The 26,135-nt window shown below is 34.3% G+C and overlaps 1 protein-coding gene across 1 annotated transcript in view; it reads left to right on the top strand.

Moving 5' to 3' along the window:
* Positions 1–26,135, top strand: part of MAP3K15 (mitogen-activated protein kinase kinase kinase 15) — a 138,277-nt gene that overhangs the window by 58,392 nt on the left and 53,750 nt on the right. Inside the window, exons 8-14 of the mRNA XM_031961275.1 lie at positions 6,690–6,860; positions 14,780–14,892; positions 16,626–16,785; positions 17,882–18,032; positions 19,276–19,383; positions 25,078–25,127; positions 25,574–25,669. Of these exons, the coding sequence (XP_031817135.1) occupies positions 6,690–6,860; positions 14,780–14,892; positions 16,626–16,785; positions 17,882–18,032; positions 19,276–19,383; positions 25,078–25,127; positions 25,574–25,669 (849 nt within the window). The remainder of the gene's footprint in view (positions 1–6,689; positions 6,861–14,779; positions 14,893–16,625; positions 16,786–17,881; positions 18,033–19,275; positions 19,384–25,077; positions 25,128–25,573; positions 25,670–26,135) is intronic.

Raw genomic sequence — 26,135 nt, forward strand, 5'->3', positions numbered from 1 at the left:
CAAGACCTGAGTTAAATCCAACCTCAGATTCTTAGTAGCTGTGTGACCTTTAAATCACTTAACCCCATTTGCCTCAATTTCCTCATCTGTAAAATGAGCTAGAGAAGGAAATGCAAACCATTTCTGTGTCTTTGCCAAGAAAACCCCAAATTAGGTCACAAAAAGTTGGATGCAACTGAAATGACTAAATGACAAAAAAATATGGTGTAGTTCAGAGATGTCAACATTCCGTCCCTTGGGTTGCATGCAGCCCACAAAGCAATTGGGGCTGGAATCAGATTACAATATGATTGGAAAATTTTAACAAAATAAAATTTAAAAATGCAATCTAACACAGATAATAATTTAATTCATGTGTAGCCCTTAAAGATCTTTTTCCATTTGAGTTTGAAACTACCTGAGTATTGTGTAAAGAACTGTTTGGGATTTAGAAAAGTGTAAATTTAAATCTCATCTTAGAAAGATATTGATTGTAATAAGTCATATAACTTCTCTCTCTTTTTTTTTTAATTTAATAGCCTTTTATTTACAGGATATATACATGGGTAACTTTACAGCATTAACAATTGCCAAACCTCTTGTTCCAATTTTTCACCTCTTACCCCCCCCCACCCCCTCCCCTAGATGGCAGGATGACCAGTAGATGTTAAATATATTAAAATATAACTTAGATACACAATAAGTATACAAGTCATGTAACTTCTCATTTCCCCCAAGGAATTCTTTTTAAAAAAATTTTCCTTTTCCTTCCTTTCTCCCTTTTTCTCTCCCTCACTCACCTCTCCCATTTCCCCCGTACAGCAATCTGATATAAGTTAAACATGTGTAATTCTTCTAAACATATTTCCACATTTCATCATGCTATGCAAGAAAAATAAAGTCAAAAGGGGGAAAAACACAAGAAAAAACAAACAAACAACAACAAAAAGGTGAAAGTACTATACTCCAATCCACATTCAGTCTCTATAGTTCTCTCTTTGGATGTGGATTCCACGTCTCCTGTAATTGCCTTGAATCACATCATTGTTCACTGAATCACCACATAATTTTGTTGTTACTGTATACAATATTCTCTTGGTTCTGCTCACTTCACTTAGCATCAGTTCATATAAATCTTTTCAGGCTTTTCTGAAATCAGTCTGCTCATATTTCTCATAGAACAATAATATTCCATAACATTCATATATCATAACTTATTCAGCCATTCTCCAACTGATGGGCATTCACTCAGTTTCCAGTTCCTTGCCATTACAAAAAGAGCTGCTACAAACATTTTTGCACATCAACATTTCTTTTTGATAAACTTTTGAGTTCTAAATGTTTTTCTCTCTTTCCTATTCCCCCTCTCCAAGAGAGCAAGTAATCTGATATAGATTATACATGTACAATCATGTTAAATATATTTCCACATTATCCATGTTGTAAAAGAAGTAGCAGAACAAAAGGGAAAAGCCACCAAAAAAAGGTGAAAACAAAATGCTTCGATCTGCATTTAAACTCCATAGTTTTAATTTGTAGTTCTGCCTAGTATTATGTGTCTATGGAGTCTTTCTTACTCCAGACCTGGAGCTCTATCCACTTCCCCAATGAGGTGACTCAGAAGAGAGTGGGATAGAGAGAGTGGCTGGAGGGGTCAATATATTAATACAAATATTTATAGTATAATACATTATTTATAGTTTTTAGAGGGGAATGGAATAATCAATAGTCATGGAGAAGTCAGAAGATAATTTTGGCAACAACAATGGTGGATAATTGAAAGAAGGAGAAGAGGTAGATTGTAATGGGCTAAGCAAGAATTTATGGAACCATAGATGTAAAGTTGGGAGGGACTTTAGGGGTCATCTAGTTTAGATCTCTCATCTTTTTAAAATTGCTTTTTATTTTTCCAAATACATGCAAAGATAATTTTCATCACTTACATTTGCAAAATCTTGTGGTCCAGTTTTTCTCCTTTCTTCCCCTTCCCCACTTTCCTAGACAGCAAGCAATCCAATATAGGTTAAACACATGCAATTCTTCTAAATATATTTCCATATTTGTCTTTATGTACAAGAAAAATCAGATTAAAAGAGAAAAAACCATGAGAAAAAATACGTAAACAAGCAAATAACAAGAAAAAGGTAAAAACATTATGTTTTGATCCATAGTTCTCTCTCTGGATGTGGATGGCTCTTTTTATCACAATAGACCACTCATCTTATTAGTAAAAACTGTGGCTTTTCTATATATAAAACATTCCTGATCACACAGATAATAGATAGCTGAGTCAGTATCTGAACCCGTGATACCTTCAATTCCCAGTCCACCAAACTTTTTCTGGTGTGGTACTCAAACTTTGAACTAGGATCTCCATTTCCACTAGGTTCTGAAGGAGAGAAAAAGATCATTGACTTTTAAAAATCAAGGTAACCCTTCCCCTCTTTGCCATGATGACTTGCCAAGATTAGGATTTTACTACTGGCACATTAACCAGGCACATTCTTCCCAACATCAACAGAGTTGTCAGCTGGCAATTCCATTCACGGCCACTGATGACCTGGCCTGAACTTTTTGTCAACTGATGGTGTGACCTGAGTTTTATTTCTCCTAGGGGATGTTGCTCTTTTGGAAGTAAAAGCCATGCATTTAAGCTCAGACTGAAGAAATGTTAGAGATTAAAACTTCACGAATAGAACATACTAATAATATTTGCACCATGTGGCCTTAGCCAGTTTTCATTTGTAGAAGAGGAAAAGAATTTCTCATGAGTGATTCTGTGATTTCTTTGACTCTGGCACTTAAGTTGGTATAAAATTAGCACATTTGCTGCTCCAGCTAAAACCTTTGCTTGTCCATTTGTACATTCAGATTATATACAGGAAATGACTTTCTTCTTCAACAGTGAGCCACTTTTCTGTATTTGCTAAAAACTGTCCAGAACTCATTATTGTGGTTTCTAAAGAAGAATAAAGGGGAAGATGATTTCAGGGAGCAAATCTTACTTGCATTTAAAGCAATCATTTGATCACATTCCACTGAAGTTGAATGAGATATTACTTTTACTTTCAAGACTTGATGATCAGAAAGCTGAAATATCAGCACAGATCATTTGGTATGTTATAAATAAGCAGAATTTGGGAGGCCTGCATGACCAACTGTGACAGACTTGGAACTGAATGTAACTATCCATCAATTGACACATATTTATTAGACAACTGCAAAGATGTCCAAAGGACATTATGTTTGACATTCTAGAGCCCAGCTTCTTAAACTGTGGGTCACGATCCCGTATGGGGTCTCGTGATTAAATATGGGGGTTGTGCAATTATGTTTTATTATCAGTAAATTTTAGACTTATATACTTATTTAATAAACCTGTATACCCAGGGTCAAAATTTCTTGGGGGAAAAAGGGAGCCATGAGTGGAAAAAGTTTTAAGAACTCCTGTTCTAGAGGACATGGTCCCTTATTTCTAGGAATTTATAATTTTGATTAAAAGTTGAATGACCGTGGATTTTCATGTGGGATTTTCACTGCTATAGAGAGTATCCCTCAAAGGTTCACAACGGTATGGCTAAAGGGGATCTTATTTTAAATTTAACCCCCTCTTTATTGTTTGACTCTTTGCGACCCTGTTTGGAGTTTTCTTGACAAAGATACTGGAGTGGTTTGTAATTTCCTTTTCCAGTTTGTTTTACAAAGGAGAAAACTGAGGCAAACAGAGTTAAGTTGCTCAGGATCACACACTATAGTGTCTGAGGTCAGATTTGAATTCATGAAGGTAAGTTTTCCCAACTCCATGAATGTCACTCTATGCACTATGGCGCCGCCTAGCTTTTAGATGCTCCATTTTCATAAGATCTCACAGGTAATAAAGGATATGATAGGATTTGGACTCCAATCTGACTCCATTCCTTTTATTTGTTTTCTGGTTTTTAAAAACATCCATTAAAAAATATTTGAGTTTCCAATTCTTTTCCTCCGCCTGTTCCTCCCCATCCATTATTGTAAGATATATGTTATGTAAATCATATTTACATATTATCCATGTGGCCATAAAAAGCAAGAAAAATAAAAAATAAAATGAAAAATTATGCTTCCATTTTCAGCCAGAATTCATTAATTTTCTCTCTGGAGGTGGATAGCATTTTTCATCTTGCTGGTTTTGTTTCTTTTAAGACAACATTCTTAGTTAATGCTGGGTGAAGGAATATTCTCTTTTTTTTCTTCTTCCATGGATATAAAAATAGCCTATAGTTTATGAAGTGCTTCCAAAGGTTTCATGTGATTTTTATAAGAGTCCCACTGAAGAGGTTGAGGGCTGGCATTATTATCTTCATTTTACAAATAAGGAACTGGGATTCAGAGAATTTAAATGACTTGCCTCAGGTCATATAGCTGAACTGGAACTCCTATGCCATTTATTATAGAATACTAAATAAAACGAAATTTTGAAAAACGATTGTTTTCTTTTCCTCTGCTCCCCACCTCTTCATATAAGTGGAATATAAATCACTGGTCTTTTGTTGGTCTGTAGTTTTTATTAAGCATTTTGTTGTTTGAGGGAAAGCTAAAGAAAAAAAGGGGAGAAGAGGCATAAAGGTGTCTTAGGAGCTTGTGAAAATACTTTTCAGTAGAGCAAACCTTAGTTCATTGGTTTCTATTAATTGACAAAATTTTCATGTTGCTAAAAACTGGCAGCTGGCTACTGCTCATGTTGGTGACTGATTAAACACAACTGAAATATTGGCTTGTTCTTAGATATCTTGGGGTCTGGAAATTATAAGCAGATAAGCAAAGTAGATTTTTAATCTCCAAGGGGATTAGACTATTTAGCAGCTCTCCTTTAAATGGTTTTTAACTGAAAAATTCTCTTTGCTTTTTCCCTTGCAAATGTTTGATATGTGTACATGTGTCTATATACTTTTCCTCCCAACCGCAAATGACTTTTGTTGTTAATGGAAAAAATAAATTTCAAATTAAGAACAATATGGATTAAATCTAGATGTAACTAGATCCCAAAGGTTTATAATCACATTGATAACTAAGAATTTCAGGAAGGTTAGTGCAACCTTTTCATAAATCTGAACATTGGACATCTTAGAAAAATTTGACTCATAGCAGATGTAGAAATTTTGTAACTCATTAACTGTTTAAACTCTTATTTTTTTTCTCCATAGGATTCAGAGATTAGTTTAAGGATAACTCTAATCTGTTAAAAATGTTTAACAAAACTGATTCAGTTGGGAATAGGGTTGGCTATCTTGAAGGAATAAGCAAAGAGAATGGAGAAAATGAACTCTTTATCAAGAGAACAGTGTGTAAACTGAATGAATAAGAATATCATGAATAGAGAATGCATCAGGTGCATTGGGTAGCATTCAAATCAAAAATCTCATTAGCATGAAGTAATTAGGTATCACAGTGGGATAGAAGAGTAGACTTGGAATCAGGAAGACCCAAGTTTAAATTCTGCCTCTGGCACAAATTAAGTGATTCTGACCATGTTTGTAAATACTAGCTGTGTGAGCCTGGGCAAGTCATTTAACTCTATTTGCCTCAATTTTCTCATCTGTAAAATGAGCTGGGAAAGAAAACCCCAAATGGAGTCATGTAGAGTCAGACATGACTCAAACAACTAAACAATAATTATTTATATATACATGTGCATGTGTGTGTGTTTATAAATTTCTTCTCTTTTAGCTTGTAAATTCTATGAGGGCAGAAGCTTGAAAAATTTTTTTCTTTTATCCTTATTGTGGAGCACATAATAGATGCTTAATAAATGTCTGAATCTTAATGTACTTATTGATATATTTTAAAGGAAAGCAGATTATTGCTTGTTTAAGCAGAAGACCTGAACTGTTGTTCTATAGCAGGGTTTTAAAATCTGTATCTATCTTATATACATAAAACACATATATATAATTGCCCATATGAAAAATTTCCCAAATTATATGTTAAAATGATTTTAAAGATTTTTAAAAAAAGTTTTGAACTCCAAATTTTATCCCTCTTTTCCTTCCTCTTCTCCTCCCTCTCTGGGATGATAAACAATCAGTTATAAGTCATAAATCTGCAATCATGTAAAACATTTCCAAATTAGTCATTTTGTATAAGAAGTCTTGAGTAAAAGCAAAGGAAAGAATGTGAAAAATAGCATACTTCAGTCTGTATTCGAACAATAATTCAAATAGTTCTTATTCTGGGGGCAGATGGTATGCTTCATCATTGGTCCTTTGGAATTATCTTGCATTATTGTATTGCTAAGAGGAATAAGCTAATCCCAGTTTATCTTACAATATTGATGTGACTGTGTACAACATTGTCCTAGTTCTGTTCACTTCACTTTGCATCAATTCATGTATATCTTTTCAGATTTTTCTGATATCCTGCTTGTTGTTTCCTATAGAATAATAATATTTCATTATAACCATTTGTCACAACTTCTTTAATTATTGGACTAAATTGTTGGGCATTCCCTCAATTTTCAAATTTTTTTGCCACCAAAAGAGCTGCTAAAAATATTTTTGTACAAATAAAGACTTCTCACCTCTATCTTTAAAAAAAAATTATCTTTGAAATATAGATCAGAATGCTGGATCAAAGGATATGCACAGTTTTACAGCCTCTAGGATAGGTTTATAAAAAAAAAATCACCTTTGTTTGCTATTAGTCTTTCATGATGACACATGAATGTGTTTCAGGAGAAATCATGCCGGTGACCGAGGGAAGGCACTACAAGTGATGCTTCAAGTTCTTCAAACATGTGATCATCCTGCTCCAGATATGTTCTGCCTTTGTGGGAGAATTTATAAGGACATATTCCTTGATTCAGACTGCAAGGATCTGGAAAGCAGGGATTCTGCCATTGAATGGTGAGATCAAATTTTATTTCAAATAAATTTCTGTTTTATATGTAAGGTGACAGAATTGCATAAATTCACCAACACTAGGTATGGTAGTTAGGTGGTGCAGTGGATTAAATGTCAGACCTGGAGTCAGAATATTTATCTTCCTGAGTTCAAATCCAGTCTCAGGCATTTATTGTGTGACTCTGGGTAAATCACTTAATTTGTTTGCCTCAGTTTCCTCATCTGTAAAACTGATAGAGAAGGAAATAGCAAACTACTTCATCATCTTTGCCAAGAAAATCTCAAATGGGGTCCCAAAGAGTCAGATACAGAATAAGACAACTGAACAATAATGATAACATTTGTGGGTTTCATTCTCCATAGTGGCTAAATGAGAAACATATTTAAAATGCAGAGAATGGTAGGATCTGGACTTAGAGGACCTAGCTTCAACATCTGTTCCTGAATTTTATTGCCTGCACGTTCTGGGCAAATCACTTATCTTCTGCCTCAGTTTTCTCAAAGGGATCAAACAGTGTGACCCATATGTTGTCCAAACCAGATAAAAAATGATTAGGAAATTTTTAATAAAATTAATAAAAATGCAGTTTATGTTGGAATTCTCTTGAATCATCATTTTGCTGAGAAGAACTAAGTCCATCATAGTTAATCATCACACAATGCTGTTACTGTGTAGTGTTCTCTTGGTTCTGCTCATTTCACTTAGCATCAATTCCTGTAAGTCTTTCCAAACTTTTCTAAAATTAGCTTGCTCATCATTTCTTACAGGACACTAATATTCCAGTATCTTCATATACCATAACTTATTCAGCCATTCCCCATGGATGGGCATAGTGTTAACCATTCAATATGAGGTTAGCAGAAGTCCTTATATACAGTTTAGTAGCCCCTATTTCATTTTGAGTTTAATTTCATTGGATTAGATGGTCTCTTAGGTACTTTCCATCTTTAAATCTGTGATTCTGCTAGCTCATGTAGTACTTTATGGTTACCAAGAAACTTATGTGTATGATTGTAATTGAGCTCTTCCATACAGATTTTGCAAAAACTATATGGGAATATGAGGAAATTGAGTCTCAGAATTATTACATGACCCGCCTGTAGAATATAATACAAGGAGTTGGAACTCAAACCCAGGTCTTATTAATCTTATTTTTCCAGCTGCAATTCTAGGTCTGGAATCAGGATGCTTAGCAGAGTGCCTAGCACACAGTAGGTGCTTAATAAATGCATATACCCTTTTTTATGCCCTTCTTATCTACTCTATAGTTTATACTTCATAGTTTTAGGATTTATGGAAGGTGCTGAAAGGTTAAGTGATTTTTTATAATTATCTAATTGATATATGTCATAAGCAAGACTTGCACCCAAGTTCTCTGGACTTCAAAGTTAACCCTTTATCCATTATTAATTGTTCCTTCTCTGAATATCCTTATATCACATTCACAAGAAAAGATTCTTCCTCATCCATAATCCCTACTAAACCTGACTCTCTTAATGATTTAATCCAGTAATTCTACTTTCGTCTTTGCCATTTTGTCACTGGGGAAAACTGAGTCACAAAAAGTGACCTCTTTCCAATTATATTGTACAGGTATAGGTAGGGATATAGTGTCAATTTAAATTTTTAAAAAAAATTTTCCCCCTTTTTTTTGAACTTAATAGTATTTTTTTCCTATTACATATAAAGAAAGCCTTCAACATTTATTTTTGTAAGATTTTGAGTTCCAATTTTTTTCTCCTTTCCTCTCTTTCCTCCCCTTCCCCAAGATAGCAAATAATCTTATATAAGTTATACATGTACAATCATATAAAACATATTTCCCTATTAGTCATGTTGTGAAAGAAGACTCAGAACAAAAAGGAAAAACCACAAAAAAGGAGAAAGAAAAAAAGCGAAAATAGTTTGCTTTGATCTGTATTCAGAGTCATAGCTCCCTCTAGATATGGATGGCATTTTTCCATCGTGAGTCTTTAGGAGTTGTCTTAAGACCATTGTATTGCTGAGAGGAACTAAGTCTATCACAGTTGATTATCACACAATGTTGCTGTTACTGTGTATTATGTTCACCTGGTTCTGCTCACTTCAGTCAGCATCAGTTCATGTAAGTCTTTCCAGGTTTTTCTGAAATCTACCTGCTCAACATTTCTTATAGCACAATAGTATTCCATTACATCTATATACCACAATTTGTTCAGCCATTCTCCAATTAATGGGCATCCCCTCAATTTCCAATTCTTTGCCACCACAAAAAGAGCTGCTATAAATGTTTTTGTACTTCTTTCCCCCTCTTTATGATCTTTTTGGGACACAGACCTAATAGTGTTAATGCTGGATAAAGAGGGATGCACAGTTTAAACCCCTGTGGACATAGACTCAAATTGCTTTCCAGAAGGGTTGGGTCAGTTCACAACTCCACCAGCAAAATCTTCTCTAACATTTATCATTTTTCTTTTCTGACATATTAGTCAATCTGATAGATGTGAGGTAGTACCTCAGAGTTGTTTTGATTTATATTTCTTTAATCAATAGTGATTTAGGGCTTTTTTTATGTGACTATAGGTAGCATAAATTCTTCATCTGAACATTATCGCTTCATATTCTTTGACCATTTATCAATTGGTGGATGACTTGTATTCTTATAAATTTAACTCAAATTTTCTATATATTTGAGAAACGAGACCAAAGACTACAGCTTCTGAAAAAAGAACTCATTATTTGGCAAAAACTGCTAGAAATACTAGAAAATAACATGACATAAATTAGGCATAGGTCAATATCTCACACTTATACCAAAATAAGATCAAAATAAATTGATGATTTAGACATAAAGGGTGATATCAAAAGCAAATTAGGAGAGCAAGGAATAGTTTATCTGTCAGATCTATAGAGAAGGGAAAAATTTACAAGCAAACAAGAGATAAACAACATTATAAAATTCAAAGTGGGTAATTTTGATTAAATTAAAAAGGTTTTGAATAAATAAAACCAAATGCAACCAAGGTTAGAATGAAAACAGAAAAATGGAAAACAATTTCAACAGCTAGTGTTTTGATTAAAGACCTCATTTCTCAAATTTAATTGCAATTTGCACCTAAAGCTGGTGTTTAGACTTCTAGATCTCAGTGCTAGGTCCTCCTTGACAATGCATCTGTGTGCTTTGAGAGATTCCTATTTTGTCATACATCCTAGCTATGTGATAAAAGTCAAGAAATCTAGCATATTATAGTACATGATCAGATTTTTCTAATCTTTAATCAATGCCATGGAAATAATGTTAGACCTAGGTCTGGGACTTGTGACTGCCCATATTTATTAGCTACCACATTCTTCCCTCTCTGCTGATATGTGTTGTGGCAGAAAAAGATGTATGTGTAACAGTGTGTCTAGAGATGGCATCTATGTGAAAACAAGCATATATAAAATTCTAAATATGATATCCTCATCTTCCTTTTTGTCTCATATTTTTAAATGCTGAAAACCAATGACTATATGGGATTCAAGGTACTTAAACATGATATCACATAACACCCAAAATAAGCTTCCACTAGGTGTTCTTTAAATAAAATTTTATTTATCCTTTTTGTGTTCTATATCACCTAGATTTCTCACTTTGTACATACTCTATTTCCAGATTTGTAAAAAGAAAGAAAAAAGAAGTTCTGTAAAATTAACCAGCTATAAAAAGTAAAATATTACATACAATATTCTAAACTTATGGGTTCTCCCCTTCCCATATCCAACTTTTACAAAGGAACTGGAGCAAGGAATTTTCTTCTCTCTTTTGGGGTCACGTTTGATCATATTAGGAAGGCAGCCAGGCAATGGAAGAGAAAGAATACTGGGTCAGTGTGAGTATCAAATAAGATAGTGTTTGTAAAGCTCTTTGCAAACCCTAAAGCACAAAATAATTGTTAGCTATAATTCTTATTTTAAAAAATTATTATTCACAGCATTCAGTTCCATACGTTTTGTCACTGAGAACTTTAATTAGGAGTCAGAAGAACTGGTTTCTAGTATCAAATTCATCCCTAACTAGCTGAATATATCCTTGAGAAGATTAAACTCATTGTGGTATCATCTTCCCATCTCAGTAGACTATTTCTAGTAGATCATTAGATACTATTGGACAGATTTAACACAGCAGTTCTTAATCTAGGGTGCATGGACCCCCCCCCCCAGAGTCTGTGAACTTGCTTTTTTGATATTTTAATATTAAACATTAAGTATAACAATATAAATATAATTGATTTTCTCTGTATTCCTCTGTTTTATTTTGTGCCTTTAAAGACATTGTTCTGAGAAAGGATTCAGAGGCTTCACTGAACTGTTCAATAGGTCCATAGCACAGAAAAAGTTAATAACTCTTGCTCTAAAGAGAGAAATCTTTGTGAAAATATTTTGAGAAGTGTTGAGCACCATGAAGATGTGAAAGATCATATTCAGCAATACCTCTGTTTCTCCAATAAAATCCCACTCTGATGCCCTTCAGTGGCATGGAGGAGACCCTAGTTCCTGAAGATGACACTAAGAGAAAGTAAAAAATCTATCCAAAACCTGCTGATCAGAAACTAGTATAGTTTAATTTTTGCTCAAGAGAGACTACCAGATATTGAGTTAATGAAGATCGCCTATTAACACATGGAGTAAGACTTTGCATCAATGAAATCATTTAGTCTCCCCCATCCTCAAGTTTTCCACTTTTGTAGTTTATTGTTATTTACCCAGTTATAGATTTTTTCCAGTTATTTTTTTCTCCTTCCCACTCCTCCTACACTGGGGGGAAGAAATCCAAAACCCAGCTCAAATAAGCATAATTAAGGAAAATGAATCCTTGTGTTGACCGTGTTCAAAAAACATGTTCCCATCCTGCCTATGAGTCCATCATTTCCCTGTCATGAAGTGGGCAGCATTCTTCATCTATGGGATCTCTACACTCCTGGTGTATCACTGTCTTAAATCTTCCATATAGTTAATAATAACTTTGCTAATGAAAAAGATACTTCACTACAATAGATATATTAAAATTTTCATTATCAGAGCATCGAGGTGGTACACTGGATAGAGCACTGACTGACTTTGGAGTCAGGAGACCCTGAGTTCAAATATGATCTCAGGAATTACTAGCTGTGTGACTCTGGGCAGGTTACTTAACCCCAATTACCTCAAACACATACACACACACACAGATGCATGTACAATCAGGTAGAAGTAGGGGTCTTTGAGTCTGAGTACCATAACAAAGCAAAGAGATCCATATACACACCCTCTATTTTTTTCCCCAGCTCTCATTCAGGTGATTCAGGAGTCATACTCCTTCCTTTCTTGTCTTTTAAGTCTCTTTGGTGTGTGTGTGTACACATGCACACAGAGCGGACAGGTATTTACACCTGTCTCTCTTTATGATCCTCAGTGCAGTGAATTGGAGATCATATAACTTTTTTAAAATAGCATTTTATTTTTCCAAATACATGCAAAGATAGTTTTCAACATTCAACTTTGTAAAACCTTGTGTTACAATTTTTTTTCCTCCCTTTCTTCCCCCCTTCTCTCTCCCCTAGATAAAGGATAGCAATCAAAATAGGTTAAACATTTTCAATTCTTCTAAATATATATCCATATTTGTCATGCTACACAAGAAAAATCAGATCAAAAGGTAAAAAATCATGAGGAAAAAAGCACCAAGCAGTAAACAATAACAGAAGGTGAAAATACTATGCTTTGATCCACATTCAGTCTCCAAAATTCTCTCTCAGGATGTTGATGGCTCTCTCCATCCCACGTCTATTGGAATTTCCTTGAATCATCTCATTTTCGGGAAGAATCAAGTCTATTACAGTTATCTCATCACATGTTACTGGATCATATGTAACTTTAATTCAGGTTACATTTCCTTTATCCTCCGGCAACCAGGTTGTGAAAGATCTAGAATTTATTTATTCAGCTCTTTTTTTTTTTTTTTTCTCATTGATTCCTTTGGCAGTGTAGTGAAACCTATCAACCTCTTGTCACAGTACTGTTTTAATATCATTGAAGGAAATGATAAATTTAAATTGGTGAACATAAAAATGTAAAATTTTCCTTCTCCAAGCCTATTTCCTCCCCTTGAAATTTATCTAAGAACCCTCGATCTATTCATTCTCTTGTAGCATCTTGAATCTAAGGGACTTCAGAGGCTAGCTAGTCCAATTCTCTCATCTAGCAGATGAGGAAACTGAGGTTCCAGATATGTTAAATGGCTTGCCAGAAAAATCACTCTAATATATATCAGGGATGGGATGTGAATTGAGGTCCATTTGACTACAGAACCAATTCTCTTACCACTGTACTATACTTCTAAGTCTGATCCTTGACTCCCCGAGTCAAGGATAATATTATTATATAATAATATAATCTCCATTGTCACCAACTTGGTTCTGAGAAAACTGTATTATCCAACCTACTTTGTCTCCAAGGTTACTATTTTTAAAATGCTATTGCTAGTTCTCTTCTATATTATTTCATTCTCAAAATTTATTGTAATATGAATATAGGAGGTAGAGGGGAATGTATCTTTAAAATTGTATTTTTAAAATTTTATCTCCAGAGCTTTAAAATGTATCTCCAGAACTATTTCTTCTTTTTATCTCTTCATAAGGCTAATTTTATTTTTGTGGGGTGGAGTGCAGACTTGTGATTGCATCAATATGAAGATTATGTGGCATGGAGCTCCTTCATATTTTAGCTTATCCTTGGAGTCTTAGAAAGTTGTCTGCTGGAAAGTACATGACTTGCTCGTGGTCATATATCTATATCAAATTAAATTTTTTTTGAAAATGCTTATTCCTGAACTGCTAATTTGTTGTTATATATTTGGAATCCTCCCTGTTGTCCTGCTAGGCACATGACAATGTTCTCTCATTTTGTTTTGTATTATTTTTCTGTTTTTTTTAAATAAAATAAATTTTAAAAATTAAAAAAAAAAAAGAAAATGCTTAGTCTACCATTTGGTTGACTGTAATACTGCACTCTGATGTTTGCCCTTAAAGCCCACCTGAGGCTTATTATCTGTATGATTATTATTTTCCCTGGGCTCTATTTTTCTCCCTCAAAAATGAAGGGGTTGAACTAAATAGGACCTTTATGTCTCTTTTAGCTCTGACTTTATGATAGGAATAACAAGAAAGAAAGCATTTTGAAAATGGAATCATAGCATGCCTTTTGAAGCACTTTCAGTGTTATTAATGTTTAGTTGTTTCTAATTCTTGGGGGATTCTATGTGGGGTTTTCTTGGCAAAGATGCTGAAGTGGTTTGCCATTTCTTTCTTCAACTTATTTTACAGGTATGGAAACTGAGGCAAATGGAGTTAAGTGACCTTCCCTGAGTCACACAGTTAGTATGTCTGAGGCCAGGTTTGAATTCAGGAAGACAGACTTCCTGACTTTAGGCCTCATATATTCTATCCACTGTGCCATCTAGTTGCCCTTTTATTATAGTGAAAGATTTCCCCCCCCCCCCCCAAAAAAAAAACCCAACATAAAACAAAAAGTAAAACTAATATAAACATTCTGTCCAATTGAGCCATAGTACCTCTAAAGATGTGCAGGACCATCTCCCCACAACTCTATATTGAAAAAAGGGAAGCGCTTTATGTTTTACCATTATAATAGAGCTAGATTTGACAGCATTGATGAGTTAAATATTTATGGAAAAAAAATTTAACTTTGAAGAGGATGATTTTTGGTGGCTGCCTATGAATATTTGTTTAGCAGAGTTCTGAAGCTAGGAAATAGATTTATTATTTGATTAATATGAAGAAGGAACTTGAGAAAATGTTTGATGAGCAATTTGACCACTTTTCTTCATTTAAATTTGTGCTTTCAGTCTGTAGTTCACTATGAGAAAATTTTGTAGTTAACACTGGTATGCTTATCATAATAGGTACCGAAAAGGGTTTGAACTCCAATCATCTCTTTACTCTGGAATTAATCTGGCTGTTTTGCTGATAGTTGCTGGACAACAATTTGAAACTTCTATGGAATTGAGAAAAATAGGTAAAGCTCTTTATGAATCTTATTTTGGTACTCTTTTTAGTAAGTCAGATTTTCAAATAAAAAATACAAATTAATCACCCACAACCAGTGGTATGTTACAGAAAGTGATGTATCATTTGCTCTTTGGTAACAAAGCAGGAGTGGCTCAGTGGATTGAGCACCAGACCTGGAGTCATCTAGCCTCAGATACTTGCTAGTTGTGCCACCCCATTTGCCTCAATTTCCTTATCTTTAAAATGAGCCAGAGAAGGAAATGGCAAACCACTTCAGTAATCTTTTCCAAGAAAACCCCAGATGGGGTCACAATGAGGTAGACATGACTTAAATGACTGAACAACAATCCCACAATCAGATCTGTGATTCAGGTCTCATTTGTCCAGCTTCACAACTTCAGAACCATTCTTCTTTTTTTTCCTCTCCCATTCCTCCATATCCAATTAGGTGCCAAAACTGCTTCCACAGATTTTCAAATTCATTTCCTGTATTCCACGCATATGGCCATTCCCCTAGTTCATTCCCTCATCCTTAACTAGTGGAACAGCCTTTTACTTGCTCTCTCACTTCTAGTTTCATCCTTCTACAATCCATTCTCTATATAGCAAAACCATGGTGTTCCTAAAGCACAGCTTCTGACTATACCACTCTCCTCAATCTTCAGTGGCTTTCTATTTCCCCATAGTAATAAATGTAAACTCTTCAAATTCATGTTTACAGCCCCCTACAAACTGTCTCTAGCCTTCCTCTACAACCTTATTTCACATTATTTCTCTTTAAGCACTTTAAGTTCCTGTCACACTGACCCCCTGACTGTTTTGTGAAATTGGAAATCTACCACCTCTGGATCTTTGCATAGGTTGTTATTCTTAATTGTAATGCCTCCTCACCTGTGCATGAATCTCTTAGAATCCTATAAGGCATAATTTCAAGGGCCCTTTCCCATGAGAAGTCTATTTTAAAGTTTTCTCCTTCTAAAATTATCTTGTATTTATTTTTCTTCGCACATTTATTTGCTCCGTTCCCCTTCCCCAGAACAATGTAAGGTCCGTAAAGGAGAAGGAGAATTTTAGTTTTGTGTTTGGATCCCAAGCATTTAGTAAAGTGCCTTGTGCATTATAGGCACTTAGTGAATGCTTTAAGACAAGACTTTGCACATAGTAGGCACTTAAATGTTTGTTGAATTAAGAAACAGATCCTGAATATCACATGTTCCCAATAACTTAGACTTTATTTAATAATAGAGAGACAGTATGAGATGAAGATGATGAAGAGAAAGTCGGAAGACCAAGAAGACACAGGATTCAAGTCCTGCTTCTGTATGCTGTATGGCTCTGGGCGATTGATTTATCCCTCTCATTGCTATGGGCAACTCACTAAGATAGAGTCTCAGAGAAGGTGCTGCCTACAGTGACAGGGAGGGAATTTACCTATGACAATGAAATCACTGGTTCTATCTTTTTTAGTAATAATAACTCACACTGACAGTTAACCATAAAAACATCCTTTACCTACATTATCTTACTTGGTAAGGGAAAAATATTATTGTCCCTTAAAAAAAAATTTTTTTTTTATGCATGAGAAACTGAACCTTAGGTCTAATTCTTTGTCCCAGGATCATAGAATTAGCAACTAAGTGGTGGAAACCCAATTCAAACCCTGATCTGATAAACCCAGCATTGTGTTCCTCTGATGTCAGTTTATATAAACTAATCTTGACTAAAATTCAAACTTCTAAGGTGTTCGGCTGAATAGTTTGCTGGGAAGAAAAGGAAGCTTGGAAAAAATGAACAATTACTGGGATGTTGGTCAGTTCTTCAATGTGAGCATGTTGGCCAATGACATAGGGAAAGCCGTACAAGCGGCTGAGAGACTATTTAAACTCAAGCCTCCCATCTGGTGAGTATGTAGTCATCAATTCCAGCTCTATTTGTTCATGATGTTTTTATATAGATAGAGCACTGAATATGGAGTCAGGAATACCTGAGTTCAAATTCAGTCTCAAATGCTTCTTAGCTGAGTGACCTTGGGCAATTAACCTCTTTTTGCCTCAGTTTCCTCATAGCCCTAAATCCTAGGGTTGTGAGGATTGATGAGATAATATTTGCAAAGCACTGAACATGGTACCTGGTACATAATAGGCGCCATATAAGACTTAACTATTATTATTAGTGTTAGGAAAAGGTTCAGTGATGAGAAATGATGTTGCATCTTTGGTTTGACATCTAAATTCTTTGTTAAAGGAAAATGGAAGCCATTGTAACCAATATAATTCTATTAAAATCTATTATTTTAACAAAGGGCATTTGAGAAGAGATAGTGACGTGAACAGACACACTCAGGCAAATGATGCACCCTCTCTCATCTCTCTAGGACTAGACAGGCCAGCTTAGATTCAGGAATAAGAGTCTTCTTTGTCCAAAGATCTCTGAGTTTGGTTCCTGAACCAAAGTAGCCTCTTAAGTCTTTTGAGAATATTCAGAGCCAAGAGGGAGAAACTTAAAGGGTTCCTGGACTAGGAGGACTTTTTCCTTGCTTGAATTCCTACCTCTCATCTCAAGGTCTCTCTCTTCTGATGACACTGGTCCTCTTCAATATTGAAGTCAACAACAATCACCATCTCTCCTCTAGCAACAACAACAATAATAATAATTCATTTTACAAAGGTAACTAGATAAAGAATAATCTTCATTATTTGATTAGCTGATTACATTCAACCAAGTCAGGGCAATTAGGATATCTACAGAAGAAATATTTATTCTCAGTTTATAGTTTCATTACAAGGTTAGAAAACTAACAATTTGTTTTATCTTTTAGTACTTTCATGTGAATATATTGTGAAAAAGATACACTCGGAGCATCCTTATGAAAAATAAAACTTTTACCAGGAAGCTGACTATGCAAAGGGACTCACAACTCAGTAAAAATCAAACTTCAGATATAATTAAATTTTTTTTCCTGAGGGATCTAATTTCCTATCTTTCTTTTCTTATAGGTATCTGCGGTCATTAGTTCAGAACCTGCAACTAATTCAGCACTTTAAGAAACTCACCATTGAACACTCTCATAGACAGGAGCTGCTTAACTTCTGGCTGGATATAATTTTTGAGGCAACAAAGGAAATTACGAATGGCCTGAGATTTCCAGTATGATATTGTAAAATTCATTTAAGAAATTTTACATGGATTGGGGACAGGGTACCACTTTTAAAAACTCTAAAAGACATTTGAGAATATATTTTAAAATAATTAGGAAAATTATTTAAAATGATTAGGAAATAATTTAGGAAAATTCCTAAATTAGGAATTAGCTAAAAGCTAATTCATTAAATTAAATTTTTTTTTCTATTATGTTACAACCAATTGTTTTTGTTGCCAAGTAAGGTGTTTTCAGTCTGATAGTTTTCCAAGTGTGTCCAGGAGTCAGATTGAATCCTGATTGTTAAAGGTTCAAGCACTTACGCCTTGGAACCAGCTTCTTCAATCTTCTGAGATTGCCAGAGCCAAGAGGGAGAAACTTGCAGGACTCCTCTTGGAAATCAGCAAAGGCTACAAATCAAAGTTTCATTTCTTGTTTTATTAATTGTCTAGACTTAATAAAATAAGAAAATTTTAATAAAAATTTAAAAGTATATCTTCTGTTTTCAGAGAACTGGTTATTGAACATCTACCAGCACATCCCCAGTTTTATTTCTGGTAAATTTGGTACATTTTATTCAAAAGTCTTACACTGTTCCCAACAACATCATAGATCTAAAGGTATTAGAAAAATCTAGTCCAAAATATTCATTTCAAAAATGAGGATTCTGAGACCTAAAGAGGTTCAGTAATAATAGCCAGCTAATAATAATAGCTATGAATAGCTAGATGATACAGAGGATAGAGTGCTGGACCTGCAGCCAGTCAGATTTATCTTGCTGAGTTCAAATCCAGCCTCATATACTTCCTATGTGACCTTGGGCATGACTGTCTCAGGTTGAGCTGGAGAAGGAAATGACCAACCACTACAGTATCTTTGCTAAGAAAACCCCAAGAAAATATCTTTGGTGTGCTAAGGTCCATAGGGTTATAGGAAAGGACTGAATGATAATGGGATAAGAATTTTTAGCAGTCAATTGGTTCTTGGATTGCATCACAAGGGCAGGAGAGGCCTAAGTAATTTTTCCATTTCCTGTTCTTGCTGGGATTGCTTAGTACCTAAAAATCCATAATTGTTCCTTCTTGTTTTCCTCAATTAAACAACAGAATTTTCTGAGATTTTATACTATGATTTGTAATATGTTGTATGTAATATTTATATATATGTATATATAAGTATATATAATGATATAAGAATAAGTATGGCTATTGCTGAGTTCCTATAGGTTACAAATATTTGTTCTTATTTCAGGTTCTAGTGATTGAACCAACCAAAGTCTACCAGCCTTCTTATGTTTCCATAAACAAGGAAGCAGACGAGAGAACTGTCTCATTATGGCATGTTTCACCAACAGAAATGGTAAGAAAAAATAAAGCAATGGCATTCTTCATGCCATTCAATACTCTCTAATCAAATATCTGAATTTTAGCAAGCTAGCCCAAGCCCATAGACTCAGAACAACAAGGAGAGCAGGGCGTATCCCCTTGACTATCTCCCACCTCTGGGGTTTGGAGAAGTGAGGCTTTAGCGGAGACTTGAAGGAATCCAGAAGAGCCAGGCAGCCTGGATGAGGAAGGAGAGAGTCCCAGGCATGAGAGAGTCAGTGCAAATGGTGGGAATTGGGAGATGGACTAGTTATTAAGTGGGTAACTTCTGAATTCTGCTAATTACTGACATAATAAAGCTATTTGGGTAGTGTGTCATACACATTTTGTACAGGAATATAGGATTTGTTTGCTTTTAGAGGTATTTTTTCTTTTATGCTTACAAAGACCCCATTCTTTTTTCTTTTATAATATGATTGTTTTATTGTTACATGATTGTTTTATTGTTACATATGTTTGTCCTTTGTATCAATGCATGTATCAATATGTTAGCAGCTCTCCCTCTTCAATTTAGGAATGCATAAAGTTTTTTCAAAAAAGTGATACAAATTGATCATGATTTAGAACAAGGGCAAATATAAACACAAATGCCTTCAGAAATAAAACACATATAAAGAAGAGTAAGCAGATTCCAAAATCTAAAATAGAAACATCTCACCAGAAATAGATGGAGTCATGAACATCTCAAATGTAGACCAGTAATTTGATCCAAAATTTGATGCCAGGAACACTCCTCTCATGGTTCAGAATTTAGTCAGAACAATCATTGATAATGATGGAGTACTGGATAACTCACATTTTCCCTATTTTGAAAGCCTTAGGCATTCCAAAAAATGAAGTGAAGAAATTGGAGAATACATACTTTAATGAGCACACAGCACTCATCACCTTCTTTGTTTGATGTGGCTATTTTATGAGGCAAATGGACTTAATTTATTTGTCTTTTTTGTTTGTTTTATAAAAATGCCTTATTTGATATAACATACTGCGATTATTGTTATTATTGAAATTATCATTTTATTTTTGTGTATTTCTGTTGGGATTGCAAAACAACTCGTGCTTCTTGGTTAGCTTTTTGCTACTTGCTGACATTGAGAGTGACAGTTGCTAAGCATCTGTTGTGAATTATTGAAAAATGTCTGCCGAAAAACTACTACTAATAAAATATTCATAGGAAACTATTTTAAGTTTTAGGCAATTGTTTTATCCATCATTTAAATTCTATAGTTGTTTTTTGCCTTTAATAGGAATTTCTATGGATAAATAAAATCACTATTTGTGAGAATGCTGGAGGCTATTTTTAATGAGTGGAGGGGTGAAAAGGATCTAGTTAAGATTTTTTTTTTCTGTGAGGAAATATTTTGTAAGAGTAGATATTAAGGAAACAATGAAATAAAAAGTGCACCACAGAAAATTAAAGGAAAACCAACAAGGAAGCAAAGAAAAGCTGAGCAGCTTTGAAAACAATGTGTAGTATTTATTAAATAGGTTTTCTTGAAATGAAAATTTATTGTTTTATATTAAATCTTCTTTTCTTATCATCTGTTGGGTACATGACAGTTTTTTTTTCTTTTCTCATTTTTGCATTTAAGTTTAAAAATTTTTAAAAATTATATATATAAAAAAAGAGAAGATGCTAAGAGGAAGCACCCAAGAACACAGCAAAGTTTCCCCCCCCCCCACTTTGGGAAGCTGCTTTCATTCAGTTTCATAGTTTCCACTTATATTTTCAAAAACTCATGTGTGATTGCAAGTTTTTAAAAAGAATTTGCCTATTGCAAGCAAGGACATCTTTGTTTGTATGTACCAATTTAGAGTGAAAGATTATAGATGAAAATGATACCGTTGTGATGGGTATAGCTCAAAGTAAGAGGATTTCAAAGACAGACTTTTTTTTCTGGATGGGCTAGGATGAGGGTGCACTCCCATTTTCCCTCTAGAATAATCTGCCACAGTGGTTCATTTGTGCATGTGCAATTCTTGCTCAAAAATGCATAGTAGCTACCCATTGCCTCAGCAGAGGTAGCAAACTCACTTTGTTTGCCAAATGTCATTGAGAAATGTTTAACAAAAAATTAACAAGTATAATAAAACATTTATTGTTGTTCAGTCATGGGTGACTGACTTTTTGTGACTTATTTGGGGTTTTCTTGGAAAAGATATTGGAATGATTTGCCATTACTTTCTATAGCTCATTTGATAGATGAGGAAATAGAGAAGTTACAGTTAGTAAAGAAACAGGTTAAGTGACTGGTCCAAGGTCACACAGCTAGTATCTAAGGCTTGTATTTGAACTTAGGTCTTCTTGACTCCAGGCCTAGTTCTGAGTTCATTGTACCTCCTAGCTGCCCAGTGAAATGTATGTAATGTTAATTTTGATTTTTAAAATCAGTATGAGGCCCAAAGGAATCTTTGACACCAGTGGCCTACAGGTTGAAAACCAAATTTAGTCCAACATTCAGCAAAACCCTCTACTCCCTAGTCCTTCCACCAGAACCCCATATGAACTCCACCCCACCTCCTATCTCTCTCCCTCCCTCTTTCCCTTCTTCCCTCTCTCCTTCTCCCTCACTCCTTTCCTTCTCCTCTCTCTCTCTCTCTCTCTCTCTCTCTGTGTCTCTCCTTTCTCTCTTTGTCTGTCTCTGACTGTCTCTTTCTCTCTTTGTCTTTCTCACACACATTCATAAATTCTTATCATTTCTTTGATGAGGATTATCATACTTGCAGGATATAATTCACATATTGTTATGAGGCTTAAATAAGATATTGTACATAAAGTGCTTTGAAAATTTTAAAGTTCTTTTAAAATGTCTATTGTTATCAATTTCATCCTTTCATTATTTATTCCTCCATTTTGTATTTGTAGATCATGTCATAGCATCCTTCCAGAGGATCCCATTATCATACAGCATTGAGCTGTGTTGGTTCTGTTTGAGAGAGAGAGGTTGTAACTGCTTAAGGGTTTTGAATTATTAGTCATCTTATCCCACTTTCTCTCACAGTTATTGCTTACTTGAACCTTCTGCAGTGATTTGTCAGGCTCTAATATTTATCCATGCTAGGTTTTTCAATTCCTAATTGGGCCATTTCCTTGTGCTGGGAACTGAATTATGTATTTGTTTTGAGTAATGTTGTTTTATTGTCCTACTAAACTGTCCCCCTTCGTGATACTTCATATGCTTTTTTACAAGTGATTCCTTCAAGTCTAGGATAAACTCCCTTCTCTCTATTGCTTGGTAGTATCCTTCCCTAAAGATATGGTTTAGGGATTCCCTCCTATACAAGATTTTTCCTGATTCCCTTCAGTTATTAGTGTGTGGTTATTAGTAGTTATTAGTGTAGCTCTCCCCTGCTCTCACTCCAAATCCTTTTTTTTCCTCCTTCCTCCCTCCCTCCCTAAGACAATAAGCAGATATGTTACATATGTATAATAAATATAATATAGTTATTTATATAACAACATAAATATATAATAAATATAAACATTTCCATATCATTCGTTTTATGGGAAAACACTCAAGCAAAAATTTAAAAATAAAGTAAATGAAAAATAGCATACTTCAGTCTTCATTCAGACTAGTCTTTCTTTGGAGGCTTATAGCATTTTTCATCAAGTCCTTTGAGATTGTATTATTGAAAATAACTAAGTCATTCATAGTTGTTCATCATGCAATATTGTTATTAATATGTACAGTGTTCTCCTGATTCTGCTCTCTTCACTCTGCATCAGTTCATATTAGTTTTTCTAAGTTTTCCTGAGAGCATCCTATTCATCATTTCTTATGGTACAATAGTATTCCATTACATTCATATACCACAGCTTGTTTAGCCATTCCCCTGTTGATGGCTATCCCCTCAGTTTCTAATTCTTTGCCACCACAAAGAGAGTTATTGTAAACATTTTTTGTACAAACAAGTCCTTTCCCCTCCCGCCTTTTAAAAATCTTTTTGGGATATTAGAAAAATAGATACATTATAATTGTTTTATATTTGAGTTCTATAATTGTTCTATAAGACCACACTCATCTTTGGGTTGACTCAGTCAGTATGTTCAGCCTCAAATGATACCTACCCAAAGGTAGAATAAGGCTTCAGTTCTTCCTCTCCTCAGAATCATCTTAGTGCTAGTATTCCCACTTCTTGTGTTTGGATCTAATTGAGTTCTCTCCGTATAATTTAATCTGTCACTCTTAAAATGGGATGGTTTTACTCTTGACTCTCTCCCTTGATCTAAGGTCTAAGGCATAAAACATATAGAGAGCTTGCATAACTTGCATTCAAGGCTTACCAAGTACCTTTCCAAAGCCTTTTAATGCCTTGGAAGGAATCCTAAGACTCAGAGCTAGGAGAATTCGTAGATGTTCTAAAATTTAACCTTCTCATTTGAAACTAAGGTCTCTAAAAATGAGCTGAATCCTGCTCACAGGAGCTTGTAACACTCCTATACCCTCCGGTTATGTTAATTGGACCCACCAAGCAATAACAGGAACATTTATATTGGAGAAAGGAAAACTTAAGAGAGGAAAATGCTTTCTTCCATTATTTGAAAGGCATATCCTGTGGAGGAAGAACTTGATTTTTTCTGCTTGGCTTCAGAATGTAGAACTAGGAACAATGAATAAAAATTGTACAGAGGTATTATTATATGTGGGAAGGGGCTTCCAACAATGGGAGATGCTACAAATTGAAGTGAATGCGATCTCTCAAAAATGAATAGGTTCTTCTAGTAGAATGAGACTTGTTGGAGATGGGGATGATTTTGTGCCTATCTTTGAAACCTCAATGCTTAGTACAGTGTCTTGTATATAGTGGGTGCTTAACAAAGGCTTATTAATTGAAAAAGATCATTTAAAAATAAATTCTAAATTGACTGTAACAGATTGACCCCTTTGCAGTAGTGTTTTAGGGGAGATTTTCTGTTTAGAAATGGGAAAAGGTAGATAAACTCAGTCAATGGACCCATAAGTAGGAGATTCTGTGACAGGTTTTTTTTCCAGTTGACAATTTTTTTTTTCCAGTTTTATCTCTCATTGAGTCCACTGGAGATCCTACCTTACTTTTCTTGTTGTGACTATATCACCTCTCTTGGCAGCCTTTCCTTTCCATTCTACTTTTATTTGGCATGTCAGGAATAAGAGAAAAGGAAAATGAAAAGAAATAGACTTCTCTTCAAGGAAAATGCTTTCTGGGGCTTTGTGCTTGCTTCCCATGGGACTGACCTCCCATCATAGGTCTTGATCTGGGCTTTGTGCTTGCTTCCCAAGGGACTCTCATTATTGCTCTTCTAGATATGTTGTACTGCCACTGCTTTGTTAGTTTAATAAATTCTGTTCTTATTCTGTGGTTTCTGACATGTCAGTGGAAGATGAATGGTATTATTATAAACTTCTTATAGAAGAAGAGTTTTCTATTATTCCAAAAATAGAGACTTTCTGCTATAATTGGAAAATGGATGTAAGTCAATTTCTATGATATTCTGGAATATATTTCTATTATTCTATGTTACTTTTAATAGTCAAATGCAGATTTTAAAAATGTGAAATTGTATCTCAAACTGAGAAAATTTAGTATATGTAGTTGAATATTGAATGAAAAAGGGAATGATCCTGTTATGTTAGACTTTACTGTCAAATGTGAAACTCTTGACTTGTGTCTTTGGTTCCTACAGAAGCAAATTCATGAATGGAATTTTACAGCCTCCTCCATTAGGGGAATAAGGTCAGTATGAATGAAAAAATGACAACTATTCACCATTTTGTGCATTCCATTTCATTTTGATGGAAACAAAAACTCTCTTTGTGATTTTTCTCTGCACGTGCCTTTTTGTCTCCTTCACAACATCTTTCCCAGTTCTGCATGGTAGAGTAGATGCTTAATTAATGCTTGTTGAATTAAATTGGTGAACACAAACTCAAAGCAAGAAGAGAAACATTTCTCATTTATTTAAATTTTATTTATATGCAAATCAAAGACTGATTAGGTAAGTCATTGGAACATTAAATTTTTAAAAAAACCTTTAAGTGGAAGTAGTTTTGTAGTAATTTAATAATTTTCTACTAAATTTAAGATCCTTATACCCCAAGTTATATATATATATATATATATATATATATATATATATATATATATATATGTAATATTTCTTTTTAATGAACATTTTTCAGCATATCCAAGTTTGATGAACGGTGTTGTTTTCTCTATGTCCACGATAACTCTGATGACTTTCAAATTTACTTTTCTACTGAAGATCAGTGCAGTAGGTAAGTTAATTCCATTTCTGCTTCATTTATTTGAAGTATGGTGAATCTGTTTAAAGAGTTTCCCACAAAGTTGCAGCTTGTGGTCTGAAAGAAAATTGCATTTGTTGAAACTGCTTTCTTAAAATGTTATAAATGGAACTGTAATCACCTGTTTCAAACATAATGTGATAACTCACTTATCCAAGAGTCAGACTTTTGGCAACCTGTAAACACAGAAATAAAGGAATGGTATTTGCTTTGAGATGTAACTAAAATTTGATAAATTTTCTGGTCTAGAATAGGCTCCCCAGATCTAAGTAATATCAAAATGAGTAAACTCATCATTACTAAACTTTTTTTTTCATTTTTAACATTTTTAAACATTTAAAAAAATGTTTTATTGATTTTTAAAAAATTTTTTACATCATAAATATTTCCAGATTTCTTCCTTTTAACAATCACAACAGCAATAACAAAAATCAAAACC

The sequence above is a fragment of the Sarcophilus harrisii genome, chromosome 3, assembly GCF_902635505.1.
Source record: "Sarcophilus harrisii chromosome 3, mSarHar1.11, whole genome shotgun sequence".
Taxonomy (NCBI): Eukaryota; Metazoa; Chordata; class Mammalia; order Dasyuromorphia; family Dasyuridae; genus Sarcophilus; species Sarcophilus harrisii.